The following is a 13,269-nucleotide window of genomic DNA, read 5'->3' on the forward strand; positions in this document are numbered from 1 at the left end:
CTCATGAAAAGCTCCTTATCTTCTTGGACTGAGACTTTGTATATGCATCAAACTCATCTAACGTTCAGCTGACAGATGTCAATTCGTTACGGGGTTTTCAGAACTTGGGAGGGTTTGGACCTGTGGGAAATACAGACATTGGAATCACCTATTCTCAGCAGTTTAAGGATGAATAGCCAGTTGGTACCAATACAGCCATTTGTGTTTGTTATCGCTTTCTTCTGCACAGGTTTCTCCAAATGTAGAAGATAAACGACTCGGTGTATTTAATTTATGGATTTTGGAAAACAAATACTTGGTCACTATAAACCGGCAATACTGTATAAATAAAAAAGTGAAAACAAAGAAGAAGCAGAAATTCCAGGAGAATTGAAAATGGATTAAAAAACTCATAGAGTATTAAAAAGGGGTAAAATTCTAGTTGATCGACTTCTTGCTATCTCAAAAAAAGGTTAGGTTAGGAAAATAAACTTTCAGGGATGGGTCTACAGGCTAAAGTATGTCCTGGGAAGGTATTTTGAAGTACCTATCTCAACTCCTTCTCCCTCTAGAGGGTCCTGACCTTTGATGACCTTCAAAAATATGTGTGTTATAAAAGTGAAACCTTGCAAAACAGATCTTCCGATTGAATGAAGTACAATAAAATTGTTTTCAGCTTCACAACTTTGCTCAATCCCAATTTATTTTCCAGTTAATTGACTTCTTGCTGTCTTGGAAAAGATCTAGGTTAGGAAAATGAAACTTTCAGGGATGAATCTAAAGACTAAAGTATGTCCAGGAAGGTATTTTAAAGTACCCACCTCTACTACTTCTCCTTCTAGAGGGCCCTGAAATTTGCCTACATGATGGGTCTATACCTATTCAAATTTTGACAAAACAACATTTTACCTTACTTTTCAGTTACTAGTTGCTTTTTCTCTGCCTTTAGTTCTGAAAATGCAATTCCTGTTATTTGAGTAGAATTTTGGGTAAAATTATAGCAAATTTTATAACTGGCTTTCATATAAAGTGTATATACCACTCAATGCCTTTTTTATGCTCTTTACAGATGTAATAATTGCTTCTACCTTAAATTTAAATTTAAGCATTTTTTAACCTAACCTAAACTAACCTTATTATAAAAGATTTTAGCACTGAGAGAATGTAGGATTATTTTGTCAAAAAATGGCACAGAGAAAACATAGTATTGTTTTGTTGGAAACAATGCAGAGAAAACATAGTTTTATATTGTCATCAACAACAGGATAACTTATACTTTAATTGAAAATTTGTCATTTTTAAGAGCTTAAAAAGGGCTTAAATTTGAATTTGTAGTAGAAGCAATTATTGTATTCATAAAGAACATAAAAAAGGCATCAGTAGTATGTTTGCTTTATTGGTAAGTCAGTTATATGAATTGTCATAATTTTTTGAAAATTTCTAATTTTTAAGAGCTAAAAAAGTGCTTAAATCTAAATTTAAAACAGAAGCAATTATTATATTTGTAAAGAGCATTAAAAATTGAGTGGTATATTCACTTTATACAAAAGCCAGTTATATGATTTGCTATAATTTTGCCAAATTTTGAGCCATATCAATGTTGTTTTTTTTTTCAAAATTTAGGAAATGTATTTGCATGTCTTTAAAACCTTATAAAATGGAATTCAGCAAAGTTATGAAGCTGAAAACAATTTTGTTGTAATTCAATTAAGCAGAAGAACTATTTTGCAAGGTTTCACTTTTATAACACACATATTTTTAAAGGTCATCAAAGGTCAGGGCCCTCTAGAGGGAGAAGGAGTGGAGGTAGTTGCTTCAAAATACCTTCCCAGGACATACTTTAGTCTGTAGATTCATCCCTGAAAGTTTCATTTTCCTAACCAAAACCCTTTCTGAGATAGCAAGAAGTCAATTAACTAGAATTTTACCAAAGTATGTCCTGGGAAGGTATTTTGAAATACCTACCTCCACTCCCTCCCCTTCTAGAGGGTCCTGACCTTTAAAAATATGTGAGGATAGGAGCTGATACTTGAAAGCCCCTCTTTAGACATTACCCTTGGTTATATTCCTAAGTTTTATTCACATTGCCAAGGAAATGTCTGAGTTATTGAAAAAAACATTAAATTACACTTTTACTGAAGTCTGGACAAAATTATTTCTTATCTTAATCACTTTAATCCATATGAGGGCTTTGAGATCCTCAAGACCTATAATGTTCTTGAGTTGATGAACCATCTAACATCCACTGCCTCTTCCCCTACTCCTTGTCCAGTTGGTATTTGAAGGACTGGATGGAGGGACTGATGATGGTACTTGTATTATACAAGAAACACTCCAGAACTGAAGTTTGGTTAATGCTAGTAAATTAAACAAAACATGATGAAAATATATTACTTTATTAGCAAAATTGTAAAATACAACAAAGGATTATAGAAGGGGGGCCACCCAGAGCATATTATATTAAATACATAAACTAACTTAACCAAAATACCTACTAAATATTTAATTAAAATACTGCTACTATGTATTTTCCCAGCAAGCCAAAGCTAATTCTCTGGTATTAACTTAATAAAAAGTGGGTATTGTCACATGTTTGCAACCCAGATTCTCAAATGTTACCTGTATAATACTTAAATACTATACTAATAGTTGAGTTATTCTATTGGTTACAGTGCTTAATGACTATTTTTGTATATATTTTTTTGCCACAGTTGATGATTTCTTTGAGTCAGGATTCTGGTTAGAAATTGTTCAAATTAGATGCAGGAGAAATATGTTCTTTTAATATTTATTGAAAATAATATCAATTATTTATTTTCAACAAACTGGAATAGAAAAAAAAAAAATGAATACAGTCAACTAACAAATAAAAGTGAGAAATGAAGGGATATTGGAATATTTGGTCTATGTTTTGAAATTTAGGCAGAACATAGGGTTTAGAATGGCCTGTAGCATTTATTTTTATATTTCATTTTTTTTAGTTGTTTTTCTTTTTTTGGGGGGGAGGGGGTAGTTATTCTTGCAGGGTAAGATAAAGGTGAAAGAAAATATTTTGAAATATGAAATTTGGGGCAATTGTAGAAGGGGTTCCCTCTGAATGAAGTGCATAGAGATGCAGGCTTGGACTAAGGCATATGAGTAATTACTTCCTGTTGATTTGGTCTGGCTCCAACATCTACAGTAGATGATATTATTGCATCCCCTGCAATCAAGAATGTTTTCACCAAGCATAGCAGGCATGCATCAGAAGATTTCCCCATCTCAAGTCTATTTAAGGAACATTGTTTATGTTTTTTCTTTAATTTAAATTACATTGAGTCAAAATCCAAGTCAGAAACAAGCAAATTTAAAATGCACAGATTTTTCATTTTGAAAAAGCAATTATTTTCTGTATCTTACTGTGCTATAATGAAAAATGGTATTAAAAGAAATAAATAGCATAGGATATTCTATAAAATAAATTTTTCCTACATTTCAGAATATAGGTTTTGTGGGGGGGATCAGCCTCAAACCAAATATTTTTGGAATATAACAAGAATTTCCACCTTTCATAGTTTTAGAGGTATAATATCAAAAGAATAGCTTATTGCCTGTTGATACAGCAAAAGTACAACCATGTACAGTTGACACAGCAAAAGTACGAATTTACAGGATAATTCTTGTTCAACATGTGTACAACAACACTAGTGTCCTCTTCATGGAGTGTCCTCCACAACTTAAATGCTGCTCAAGATCTGTGCCAACTTTTCCACTTCTTTGAATCATCATAATTATCATCCAGTCTGAAAAGCCTCCTGAGAGGAAACTGTTCAATCTGCTTGAAGGACCTTGACAAAGCCTTAGAATTTTTTATTAAAAGTTTAATTAGTATTGTTTTTCCCATGAAATGTGATAGTAAGAAGTTCCTATTGTCTTACTTGGATTTTTCACTGAGAGATACTGCAGATGTATAGCCTATGAAGTTCCTTTGTCCTTGTGGCAACCATCATATTGCCCTTTTTGTCAAGCTACATGTCCTTTGTGCTTTTATTCTGTTTGGCCGTATTACCTTTTTTTCTTGAAGCTGTATAATGGTTCCTGTTTTTTCCTGTTAAGCTTTATGATGGTTCCTGTTTTTTCCTGTTAAGTTAAATGGACAATGTGAATTGTGTTCCTTTGCATCTGGCTGTAAGGACATGTAGTTCCTTAATAGTACTAATAGAAGAATGTAGATGTTCTTTTTCCATAGCTTCCTGACTTAGTTAGCAGGTAGCTTTTGAGGTAGAACATCAGTCTACTGTCCTTGAGTTAATTGCCTCACTTTCAATTTCAATGTTGACAGGATGCTTGCTCAAACTGCTTTTGTTTTCAAAAAACCTGCCTTGATTAGTGACCAAAATATAAACTTCCTGGGAATGACGTTTTTTAGAATACAAGGGATGCATATAGGAAAGGCTTAGCAGATAGGATAGTCTCACCTAGGAATTAAAAGAATGTCGATTTTCGCCAGACATTGTGCATGATGGATAAAAGGACCCCCCCCCCCTCCCAGAAAACATGTAGATTTTTCCTGTTATCTCTTTTATGTGCCATACATTTTGCCTATCTTTGATATTTTCTTTGTGCGTGTGCTCTCCTCTGTCTGAAATTTGGGGCTTCCTTCAGAATAAACTCCTGAATACCTGTCAGATTTGCACCCCAAACCATGTGTGAACTAAATTGAATATGGTCCCAACTGAATTTATTACCTTAAGATCACCTGTCCAGCAAGATGAGGTGGTGATGAGTCTCCTGCGGAATGTCTTGCTGGTGGTGTGACATGAGTATGGTTTGGTTGTTAGCCTGCACTCTGTGCTGACCAAGGCCTGATCAACTCCTTTCTTGACCACATCAATGGTTTGGAACTGAACTGTGGCTTTGAAGAGGCTCTTCTAGTGAGGGACAGCATGTACAGAGAGGAAGTGCTGGTGCTCACGTTGATAGTGATGGGGGACTTGCAGCTTCTTTTTGTGACCTTATTTTGTACTTGCAAGGGATTAGGAGAAAAATGCTTAGAGAGGGCGTTTTTTAGTAGTTTGTGACTAGCAATTGTGTCTCCTCTCTTCCTTTGATAGACTAGGGTGGGGTGTTTGAGGGACACAAGACGTTTCTCACATGGCTTGTCTTGCAAGGCTGGTATGACCTTTGTATGGTATGAGGTATGAGCAACAATAACCCCCATGTACTTCTGCTCACTTACAGCTTCAAGTAGGTCATCTCCAATATAGTAAGGTTGTCAGGGGTTGTCATGTCCAAGATACCAGACTTTGCATTTTGACACATTGAACTGCAAACCCCACTCAGATGACCATCTAGATAATTCATCTAAATCTCCTTGCATTGTTGAGTGATTTTGGCTAATCTGGGCCTGTTCTAAGAGCTTGCAATCGTCAGCATATAGTGTCAGTGGGTTTTTCTGGTGAGTTGTACAGTCTTTAATATATATGCTGAAAATTGTGGGCCCCATGATTGTGCCTTGTGGAACTCTACTAATGACAGATATTTCAACAGAATAGTCCATTTTACCAATGGTGTCATTGGTCAAGACCGACTGATTTCGATATCACTTTCACCACTTCCACTGTTGTCATGCTTGCTCTCGCTGCATGAACAAGCCGTTCAGAAAACTTTGTCTGTTGAGACCAGTAACTCAGTGCTGGCAAAGCTTCAGGTCATTTCACTGCAAATTACTTCTTGCTCCCTATTTACATTACTTTGTGCCACATCTAGTCCTCTATCTGTCTTGGGACTGGGGGTCCTGAGGGCAGTCTGTTTTATGCCATAATGACCTTTCTTATTCCCAGATTCTGCTCACCAATAATCTGTTCAACCAATTTTTTTCTTTTTGGACGGTCTTCTCAAGAGGTATCTGCATAAAAGGCAATTGTGCCTTTTTTGTTCAGGAAAGCTTCAAGATTTCTGCTCTCTGTTTGCCCAAACTGATGGAGAATAAGATGGGATCAGGCCTTTTGGTGGCTGATGATCCAGGTGCACTATGGTTTTGCCCTCCTGGCAGGTGCCAAATATTTGAAATGACACCCACGCCTATTTTGAACTCACTTTTCAGGAATGCATGCATGAATTGGGCATTGTCTATCTGAGGTGGTACGCCAGAAGCAATGAGGTTCAGACGTCTGTTAAACTGGTCTTTTTCTTGCCTGACTATTTTGCAAACGTCGCAAAATAGACACAAGAACAATGTCCTTGACTTCTGACACAGAAACTTGTTTTTATCCTCTCTTCAAGACTGTTAATTTTGGCTTTGACAGAGTCCAGAGAAACACTCATATCCTGTTTGAGTTAAACATACCCAGCATTTCATTTCTGTGTTCTTGTAATGCGGTTGTTACAATATCTGTGATGGTTTGTTTGCTGTTGCCAGTTTTGCATAAGGGGCAGACCCAAACACTTCCAAGTCTTGGTTCATTTTGTTGAGTATGTTGTAATCTGTATCAGACATCAATACATTCGTCATTTTGTACGGTATTTGACCTTTCATCTAAAGCACACCCTTCCACTTCACACTTATGAGAGCCTTTTTGTGCGTTGAGGTTTTTGGCCGTTTCATAGCACTTTTTGCTGTGATTTTGGTGGCATTTTATGGCCACGCTGCACGCACGTATACAATTAAAAAACTAGATATGTCTTATTTTTCCAAAGATTTTCTATGGAAATCTTTAGTTCTTTCGCAACAACACTGTTGATAGCCCAAATAATTATTGCCTTGAAAATTCTCAAGGTAAATAGAAACTGTGGGAAGTGCAATACTCAAATCACTTGTTCCCAGCAATTTAAGGATTAAAATCCCGCCAGTATCAATACGGCCTCTAGACTGTTTGATATTGCTCTCTTCTGGACACTATCTTCGAAAATACGCAAAAAAACTTCTGAGCTAACGTTATCTATGGCGTTGTAGAAATATAGCTTTTGGCAACTGCGCACTGTTGGTAACTTTGTAAAGTCAGAAGAATAAGAAGCACTAGGAATATATTACTTTATTTTGTTTGTTTAAATTAAAATTTTAAAACAGAGCAAACAAAAGCTAATCCGCATGGGGATGAAAAATCAATAGCTTCAAAGTCCAGGTAAGTAAAGTCACACTCCAAGGGAAGCTACTCAAAATGACACTTAAGAATAAATGTAAGTAGAAAATAATAAATTAAAGTTGAAATAAATGTTTTTATCTCAAATTTTGCCAATAATCCTGTATCCAATTTTCACACCACCAAGTTGCTGTTGTTAAGATAAATTTTATTTAATTTCAGATTAGTGATGCTCTGCAGCCAGTCCATTGATAGTGAAGCACGTCTAGTTGGTGCCCACATTCAGAATGAGCATAGCTATGATATTTCAAACACTGAGCAAGGGACTCACAATGATCACCAGTATGAAGAAATAGAAATGAAAAAAGAAGATCATATTTATGCAGCAACCAAAATGCAATCCTTGAGAGTGATTTCTCCTGTTGATGAAACAGACAACTCATCAAGAGTTGAAATTGATTCAGTTGATGTGGACTTTTTTTCATTTGGAGTTGTTGATTCTGTTGATCTCCCAGAGAAAGAGGAGGTGAATACTTTTGTAGAGATGGGCCAGAATTATGATTCTTTTGATCAAAGTAGTAATGATGAGGCTGTATCAGAGTTCATTTTAAAATCAGAAGAATCTGACCTATTGACCAGAAAAAGAGAAAGATCAGCTGAATTGTTGGTCAAATCAGTATCACCTAGTAAGAAGGTAAAAAGAAGAGACACCTGTAGCAATTATTCATATAAAATTTCTAATCACGGTGAAGATAAAGAATTTAGTAGTATTGTTGATGCAGTTCACTATGTTTCAGAGGGAGTAAATGTTAAACAGGTAATGATTTCTTGTAATAGTGATGAAGATTCAGGCCAAGATATTCAACTAAATCCACTTTCCCCCTCAAAAATTGATTCAGAGTATAAGGTTATATACCATCTACCTGTTGATGGTAAAGAAATTTATTTCGAAGATATAAATGATATCTTAAATTTACTAAAGCACAAGGGTGAATCGTTTTCAACAAAACATATTCTATGTGCACGTGATATTGGACAGTGTTTCAAGATACAGAAGAATTTTAAAGGCAAAGCTCATAACTATGCCAAAACTGAGAAAAAGCAGAAGAAAATTCCTCAATACAGCATTCACTCATATGCAAAATTGCCTGAAGATAATCCATATGTTAGTAAAGTGACATTATCAGATGACCAAACTTTTGGTGATGATTATGATAAAAATCAAGTAAAAGCTCTACTAAAAGTAAAAAATGAAGAAATTGCTACTCTGAAGAAGAATTTGCTTGATCGTGAACAGAGAATTGGAGCATTAAGCGAAATTGTCAGTAGTCTTGTTAACAAGTTATCTTCTTTTGAGAAACCACCATCGTTTGTACATTTAGATGGATCAAATCATTGTTGACTCCATTTTTCTTTTCTTTTTCTTTCTAGTTTGTAACCTTTTTTTCTGTTGTATCTAATTATTTCTAAGATACTGAGTGGCCGAAACCCATTCTCTAGCTGACCTGCTTCTTGTGTCACATATTTTTCCCATTGAAAATTTTAACTCATATACTAACTAACCATAGTCGTTACTAATTCTTCAACAAATAGGGGGCATACCATCCCTCCCCCAGGAGTTATCTTCCAAATCTAAGTAGCACCACCTAAGACCATAACATATGAAATTTTTTATGGAAAAGGGTGGTTTTGTTTCAAATAATTCCTTGTCTTTCATATAAGACTGAAATCTTTTTATCTTGATGCCTTAAGTACTTTTAAATTTTTAGGATGATCCTACTGTATTTTAACAGATGTTCCAAATGTAAAAAAATTATCAAAGATACTTATTTAAATTTTGAAGTTTCACCCAGTTCCATCTTAAGGATCATGTATGCCTGATTTAAGTTGTGTTATTATCCTTTTACAATTAGTTAATGCTAAAAATCTTTCGGTCCAAAGCATCAGTTTATAGATATTAACTTGTTGCATTTTATAAGGGAAACCTTGTTAAACACAGAAGCCATTTTGGCCCCATTCACATTTGATTTGCAAATTTAACTTGCAATATTTGCAAATTTGCAATATTAACTTGTTGCATTTTATAAGGGAAACCTTTTTAAACACAGAAGCCATTTTGGCCCCATTCACATTTGATTTGCAAATTTAACTTGCAATATTTGCAATATTAACTTGTTGCATTTTATAAGGGAAACCTTGTTAAACACAGAAGCCATTTTGGCCCCATTCACATTTGATTTGCAAATTTAACTTGCAATATTTGCAAATTTGCAATATTAACTTGTTGCATTTTATAAGGGAAACCTTGTTAAACACAAAAGCCATTTTGGCCCCATTCACATTTGATTTGCAAATTTATTTTGCTTTTTCATAAAAAGGAATGCGTGATATTAACATTACTGTCATAGGTGTACACAAACTCTTTTTTTAGGGGGATTTTGAGTTTTTGAGAGAGAGTTTTGCAGTTTTGAGTTTATGAGCTTTTGGTTTATGAGATTCTAAACATTCATCCAAGAGAGGCTGCTGGTTCAAAATTTTGCAACTTGATATCCAAGCTTTGCTAAGGGAGTGGTTATCCAACTCTAGTCCCTGTTTTTTCTCTCATTAATTTTCTCTTTCCAAATCCAATCAGAAATCGTTGCACTTAAAACCAATAAAGGTTTGGATATTTTTAAGTCTTTAGAGTTTCTGAAGTATTGCAAGGGATTAAACGAGGTCTTGCTGTCAAAATTGGAATTCGGAATATTTTATTAAAGCCCTAAATATTCTTCTTAATTTACTTAAAACTATTATTTAAACTATTCATTTGTGAATGAAGCCAGAATATTCATGGTTATGTTAAATTGGAATAATATAAATTTTCACTGTGAGATTCAAAAGTTAAAAGGTCAATTGAAAGGTTTTAAAAGTTAGGGCTGATTAAAAGGACTTTAAAAGTTAAAGGGCCTATTAAAAATGAGCTTCTTGGTCCCCCTAGATGCTTTTTCGTGACTCTGTCTACTGGGCACGTTTGAAAAAGCTTATTTTCTCCTCAAGTATCGGGGAGATTGTTGCCTCAAAGACTTCTTGCAAAATTTTATTTACTATGTACAAAAATAAAGCCATAAAAGTAGGACCATCCATGAACATTTTAAAATCTGAATTGAAAAAACAGTAAATAATGTTTTCATCTGTGCAATTCCTTTTTTGTCAAAGTACTTTGAAGTTCTTCTAATTTTATATTATTTTTAACAAACATATTTTTATTTGTAATTTGACTATAATTTTTGTTGTTTTGTATGAAAGCGTAGGAATTATACAGAATTTTGATCAACGAGTTTAATTTTTAGAAACTAAGTACCCCCCCCCCCCCCCTGTAAAAGGGGTTGTTTACATACCAGGGTAGTTGTGATTGTTCTTTTTTTACTTTATTAAAACCTCTAAAAGTAGCATAAACAACCCAAAATGGAAAAAAAGGAAAATAAATTGTGATCCCTGAAAATTTTTTTATTTTTTTTACAATTAAAATATCTAGTAAAAAGGAGCTGTTTATAAAACAAAGGCGAGAAAATTGTGCAATTCTCATTAGTAAAAACTTCAAAGACGAGTGAGGATTGATATTTAAGTTTATTTTTATATCTATTTTTAATTAAATATCAATCTAATAAATTGTCAATGAATTGAATATTTAATTAACATTTGAGTTGATTTATGTCCTTTTTAAAGAGTTTGATGTACCTTACGCATTTGCTCATTTGTTTCGTTACGTCATGTATAACTTTTTCTTTTTTCTTCAATTTACCTCATAGTTATATATAATAAATTAATTTATACATTTTTTTTCTTTATTTTTCAATGAACAAATTGTATGTTTGCTATTTGACTATTGAATGTTGACCATTTGGCAGACATAAGTCTTCCTATTGCATGTGAAATATTAATGCAGGTATTGCAACTTAAAGTTCGATTGAACCCAGTAAACAAAAACAAATATATAAGCCCATTGCTCAGCTGGTTTTTCAGTTGCTGATTGGATAAACAAGGTTAAACTCATATCATCAAATCCTTATTTTGAACGCTTGAGCCTAAGTCCACTTAGGTCCACTAACCTAAGCTTGAATACTTAGTCCACTTTTGTCATTTTCCTATATTCATACTACTACTAACAACTCACAGCAGCACCAGGCCGCCTAAGTCCAACACATTTCCAGACGCTCCTCCTCCATCTCAATCTGTTCAAAGCTTGCCTATTTGCATCCTCCCAGGAAGTTCTCATTTCCTTTAAATCTGTTTCCCACCTCTGGAAAAAGGTTTACCTCTAACCACCCTAACCAAGGACGACCTGCTTGCTGTTCAGCCCTGAGTGACCAGAAAGGGCGATCTTTGGCAATCTCTCATCCGCAGAACGTGTCTTAGCCATCTCATCCTTTCTCTCATAGTCCTAGAAAAAGGGATAGGGCCACTTTCTCCGTACAGCTTTCTGTTTGAAATATGGTCAGCCAAAAGGGTACCCAAAACAATCAGTGGACAATACCTTTGGAAATATTTAAGAAGTCCTACTTCGTCTTCCGAAGAGTCCACGTTTCAGAACTATATGTGACCAATATCATCACTATGGCTTTCACAGACCTCTCTTCCAGTACATCCAAACTTTTTTCAACTGTGAAAAAAAAAACCTGGAGCCTTGGCTACTTTATATTCAACATCTTTACTGCATCCTTTTTTACTAATAATACTACCAAGGTAAGTGGAGCTATCTACTTGATCGATCTTTTAGTTACACAACATGACCTCTTCGCCTTCATTTATTCCTAGTCTAAGCGATTTAATCTTCCTAACACTAATTTTCAAACCTATTCTTGCACCCTGAATTCTCAAAACTTCCAGAAAATTATTCATTTTGCAATTTTGCAAGACATATTCTTCTAAGCATAATCTGAGTCTAGGAGAGTTTTACCTTTCCATTTGATTCCATGGTCTCCAATAGCCTTTGCTGTATTCTTTAGGACAGAGTCCATCAAATGACCCAAATAAATGGGATATCCCCCCCCCCCTAATGCAACCCCCCTAAATTCAATACAAAACCAGCTTTTAACCTCATTTCTTAACCTTAACTGCAGCAATGTTGTTGTTGCAAATAACACTGATCACTTTAATGTTGCACATACTCTCGTCTTACTCAGTGGCGTAATTTCGTCAAAATCCTGGAGGGGGGGGGCAAAGTTGGACCCCGATAAATCAAGTGAAAACGGCAGTAAAAACTAAAAAATTAGCCATTTGGTACTATAAAGATACTTTATAATACTATAAAGGTAAATATGTGCTAAAAAATAAACTATCTGTCTCTGCTGATGCTTGAATTATGCAAGTCTATCTTAGCTTTGACAAGATTTTAGGAGAAACCAAATTTCAGCTGGGCAGGGAGGGTGGCAAACCGAGTTGTGAGAGGGGCAGTTGCCCCCCCTGCCCCGTAGCAAATTGCCCCCCTGCTCTTCTTAAAACAACACTGTTCTTCAACAAGAATCATACCAAGTAATTTGCTTCCAACAAAAACTAAGGTAATTCCTTTATAATTACCACATTCACTCTTACCGCTTTTTAATAAAGGACTTTATTAAAGTTTCCGTAGAATCACTAAGCACACCCCCTTTTTCAAAAATCATGTTTGTAATCTTCAGTAATTCATCGTTTTCTCCACAACCTCCATATTGAAAAAAAAAAAATATTTACACACTATCAGAACGTGAGGCCTTTTTTTAAACTCCTTTTAGTACTGTCGCTAACTCCCCCCCTCGCAAAATAAATCTTGCTTCAGTTTCAAATTGTCGCAAACTTTTTCATTCTACCATTTCCTATATTCGTTGTACTACATACATTATCAAAAAAATGTATTCTACAACCCAATGTAGCAATCAGAATTATGTCACAGTAGTGTCGAAAATAATTTTAAATTTCACTTCTTTTTCTTTAAAGTCTCCAAATAAAATTCAAGTGACTTTTGAACTTCTGGGCTCGTGCAGAATGAAACAAACTGATTTAAATCTGCTTCACGGTTGTTCAATAGTTTCTCAATAACAGGGCGTCTCATCTCAAGCTTCGTCATTTGAAATGCTTGCTCTAAAAAGGAAAGGTATAAAGAAAGAGAAAGGCTATGAAAGAGACTTCAAAATAACAAAAGGGTATAACACCATCGTAGATTTATAACATTATAACAGGAAGGGCAGGCAAAAACCCAACAACACTCGTACCA

General features: G+C 34.8%; 2 protein-coding genes across 5 annotated transcripts in view; one reads left to right on the forward strand and one right to left on the reverse strand.

Moving 5' to 3' along the window:
- The first annotated feature begins 297 nt into the window (after positions 1-297).
- Positions 298-10,857, forward strand: LOC136039229 (uncharacterized). Of its 4 annotated transcripts, none has more exons than XM_065722769.1 (2): positions 298-409; positions 7,263-10,857. In XM_065722769.1, exon 2 carries the CDS (start codon positions 7,270-7,272, stop codon positions 8,440-8,442), a length of 1,173 nt encoding a protein of 390 aa, XP_065578841.1. In that variant the 5' UTR covers positions 298-409; positions 7,263-7,269; the 3' UTR covers positions 8,443-10,857. The 4 variants fall into 4 exon arrangements, with proteins under 4 accessions (XP_065578841.1, XP_065578843.1, XP_065578842.1 ...); XM_065722771.1 differs by having other exon boundaries at positions 342-396; XM_065722770.1 differs by lacking the exon at positions 298-409 and adding an exon at positions 1,786-1,926.
- A 2,033-nt stretch (positions 10,858-12,890) lies between these two features.
- The window catches only part of LOC136039231 (enoyl-CoA delta isomerase 1, mitochondrial-like), a 34,066-nt gene continuing 33,687 nt past the window's right edge, over positions 12,891-13,269 (reverse strand). The window contains exon 6 of the mRNA XM_065722773.1: positions 12,891-13,136. Coding sequence (XP_065578845.1) covers positions 12,973-13,136 — 164 coding nt within the window. The 3' untranslated portion in view covers positions 12,891-12,972. The remainder of the gene's footprint in view (positions 13,137-13,269) is intronic.

This window comes from Artemia franciscana, chromosome 19 (assembly GCF_032884065.1).
Source record: "Artemia franciscana chromosome 19, ASM3288406v1, whole genome shotgun sequence".
NCBI classification, from domain to species: domain Eukaryota; kingdom Metazoa; phylum Arthropoda; class Branchiopoda; order Anostraca; family Artemiidae; genus Artemia; species Artemia franciscana.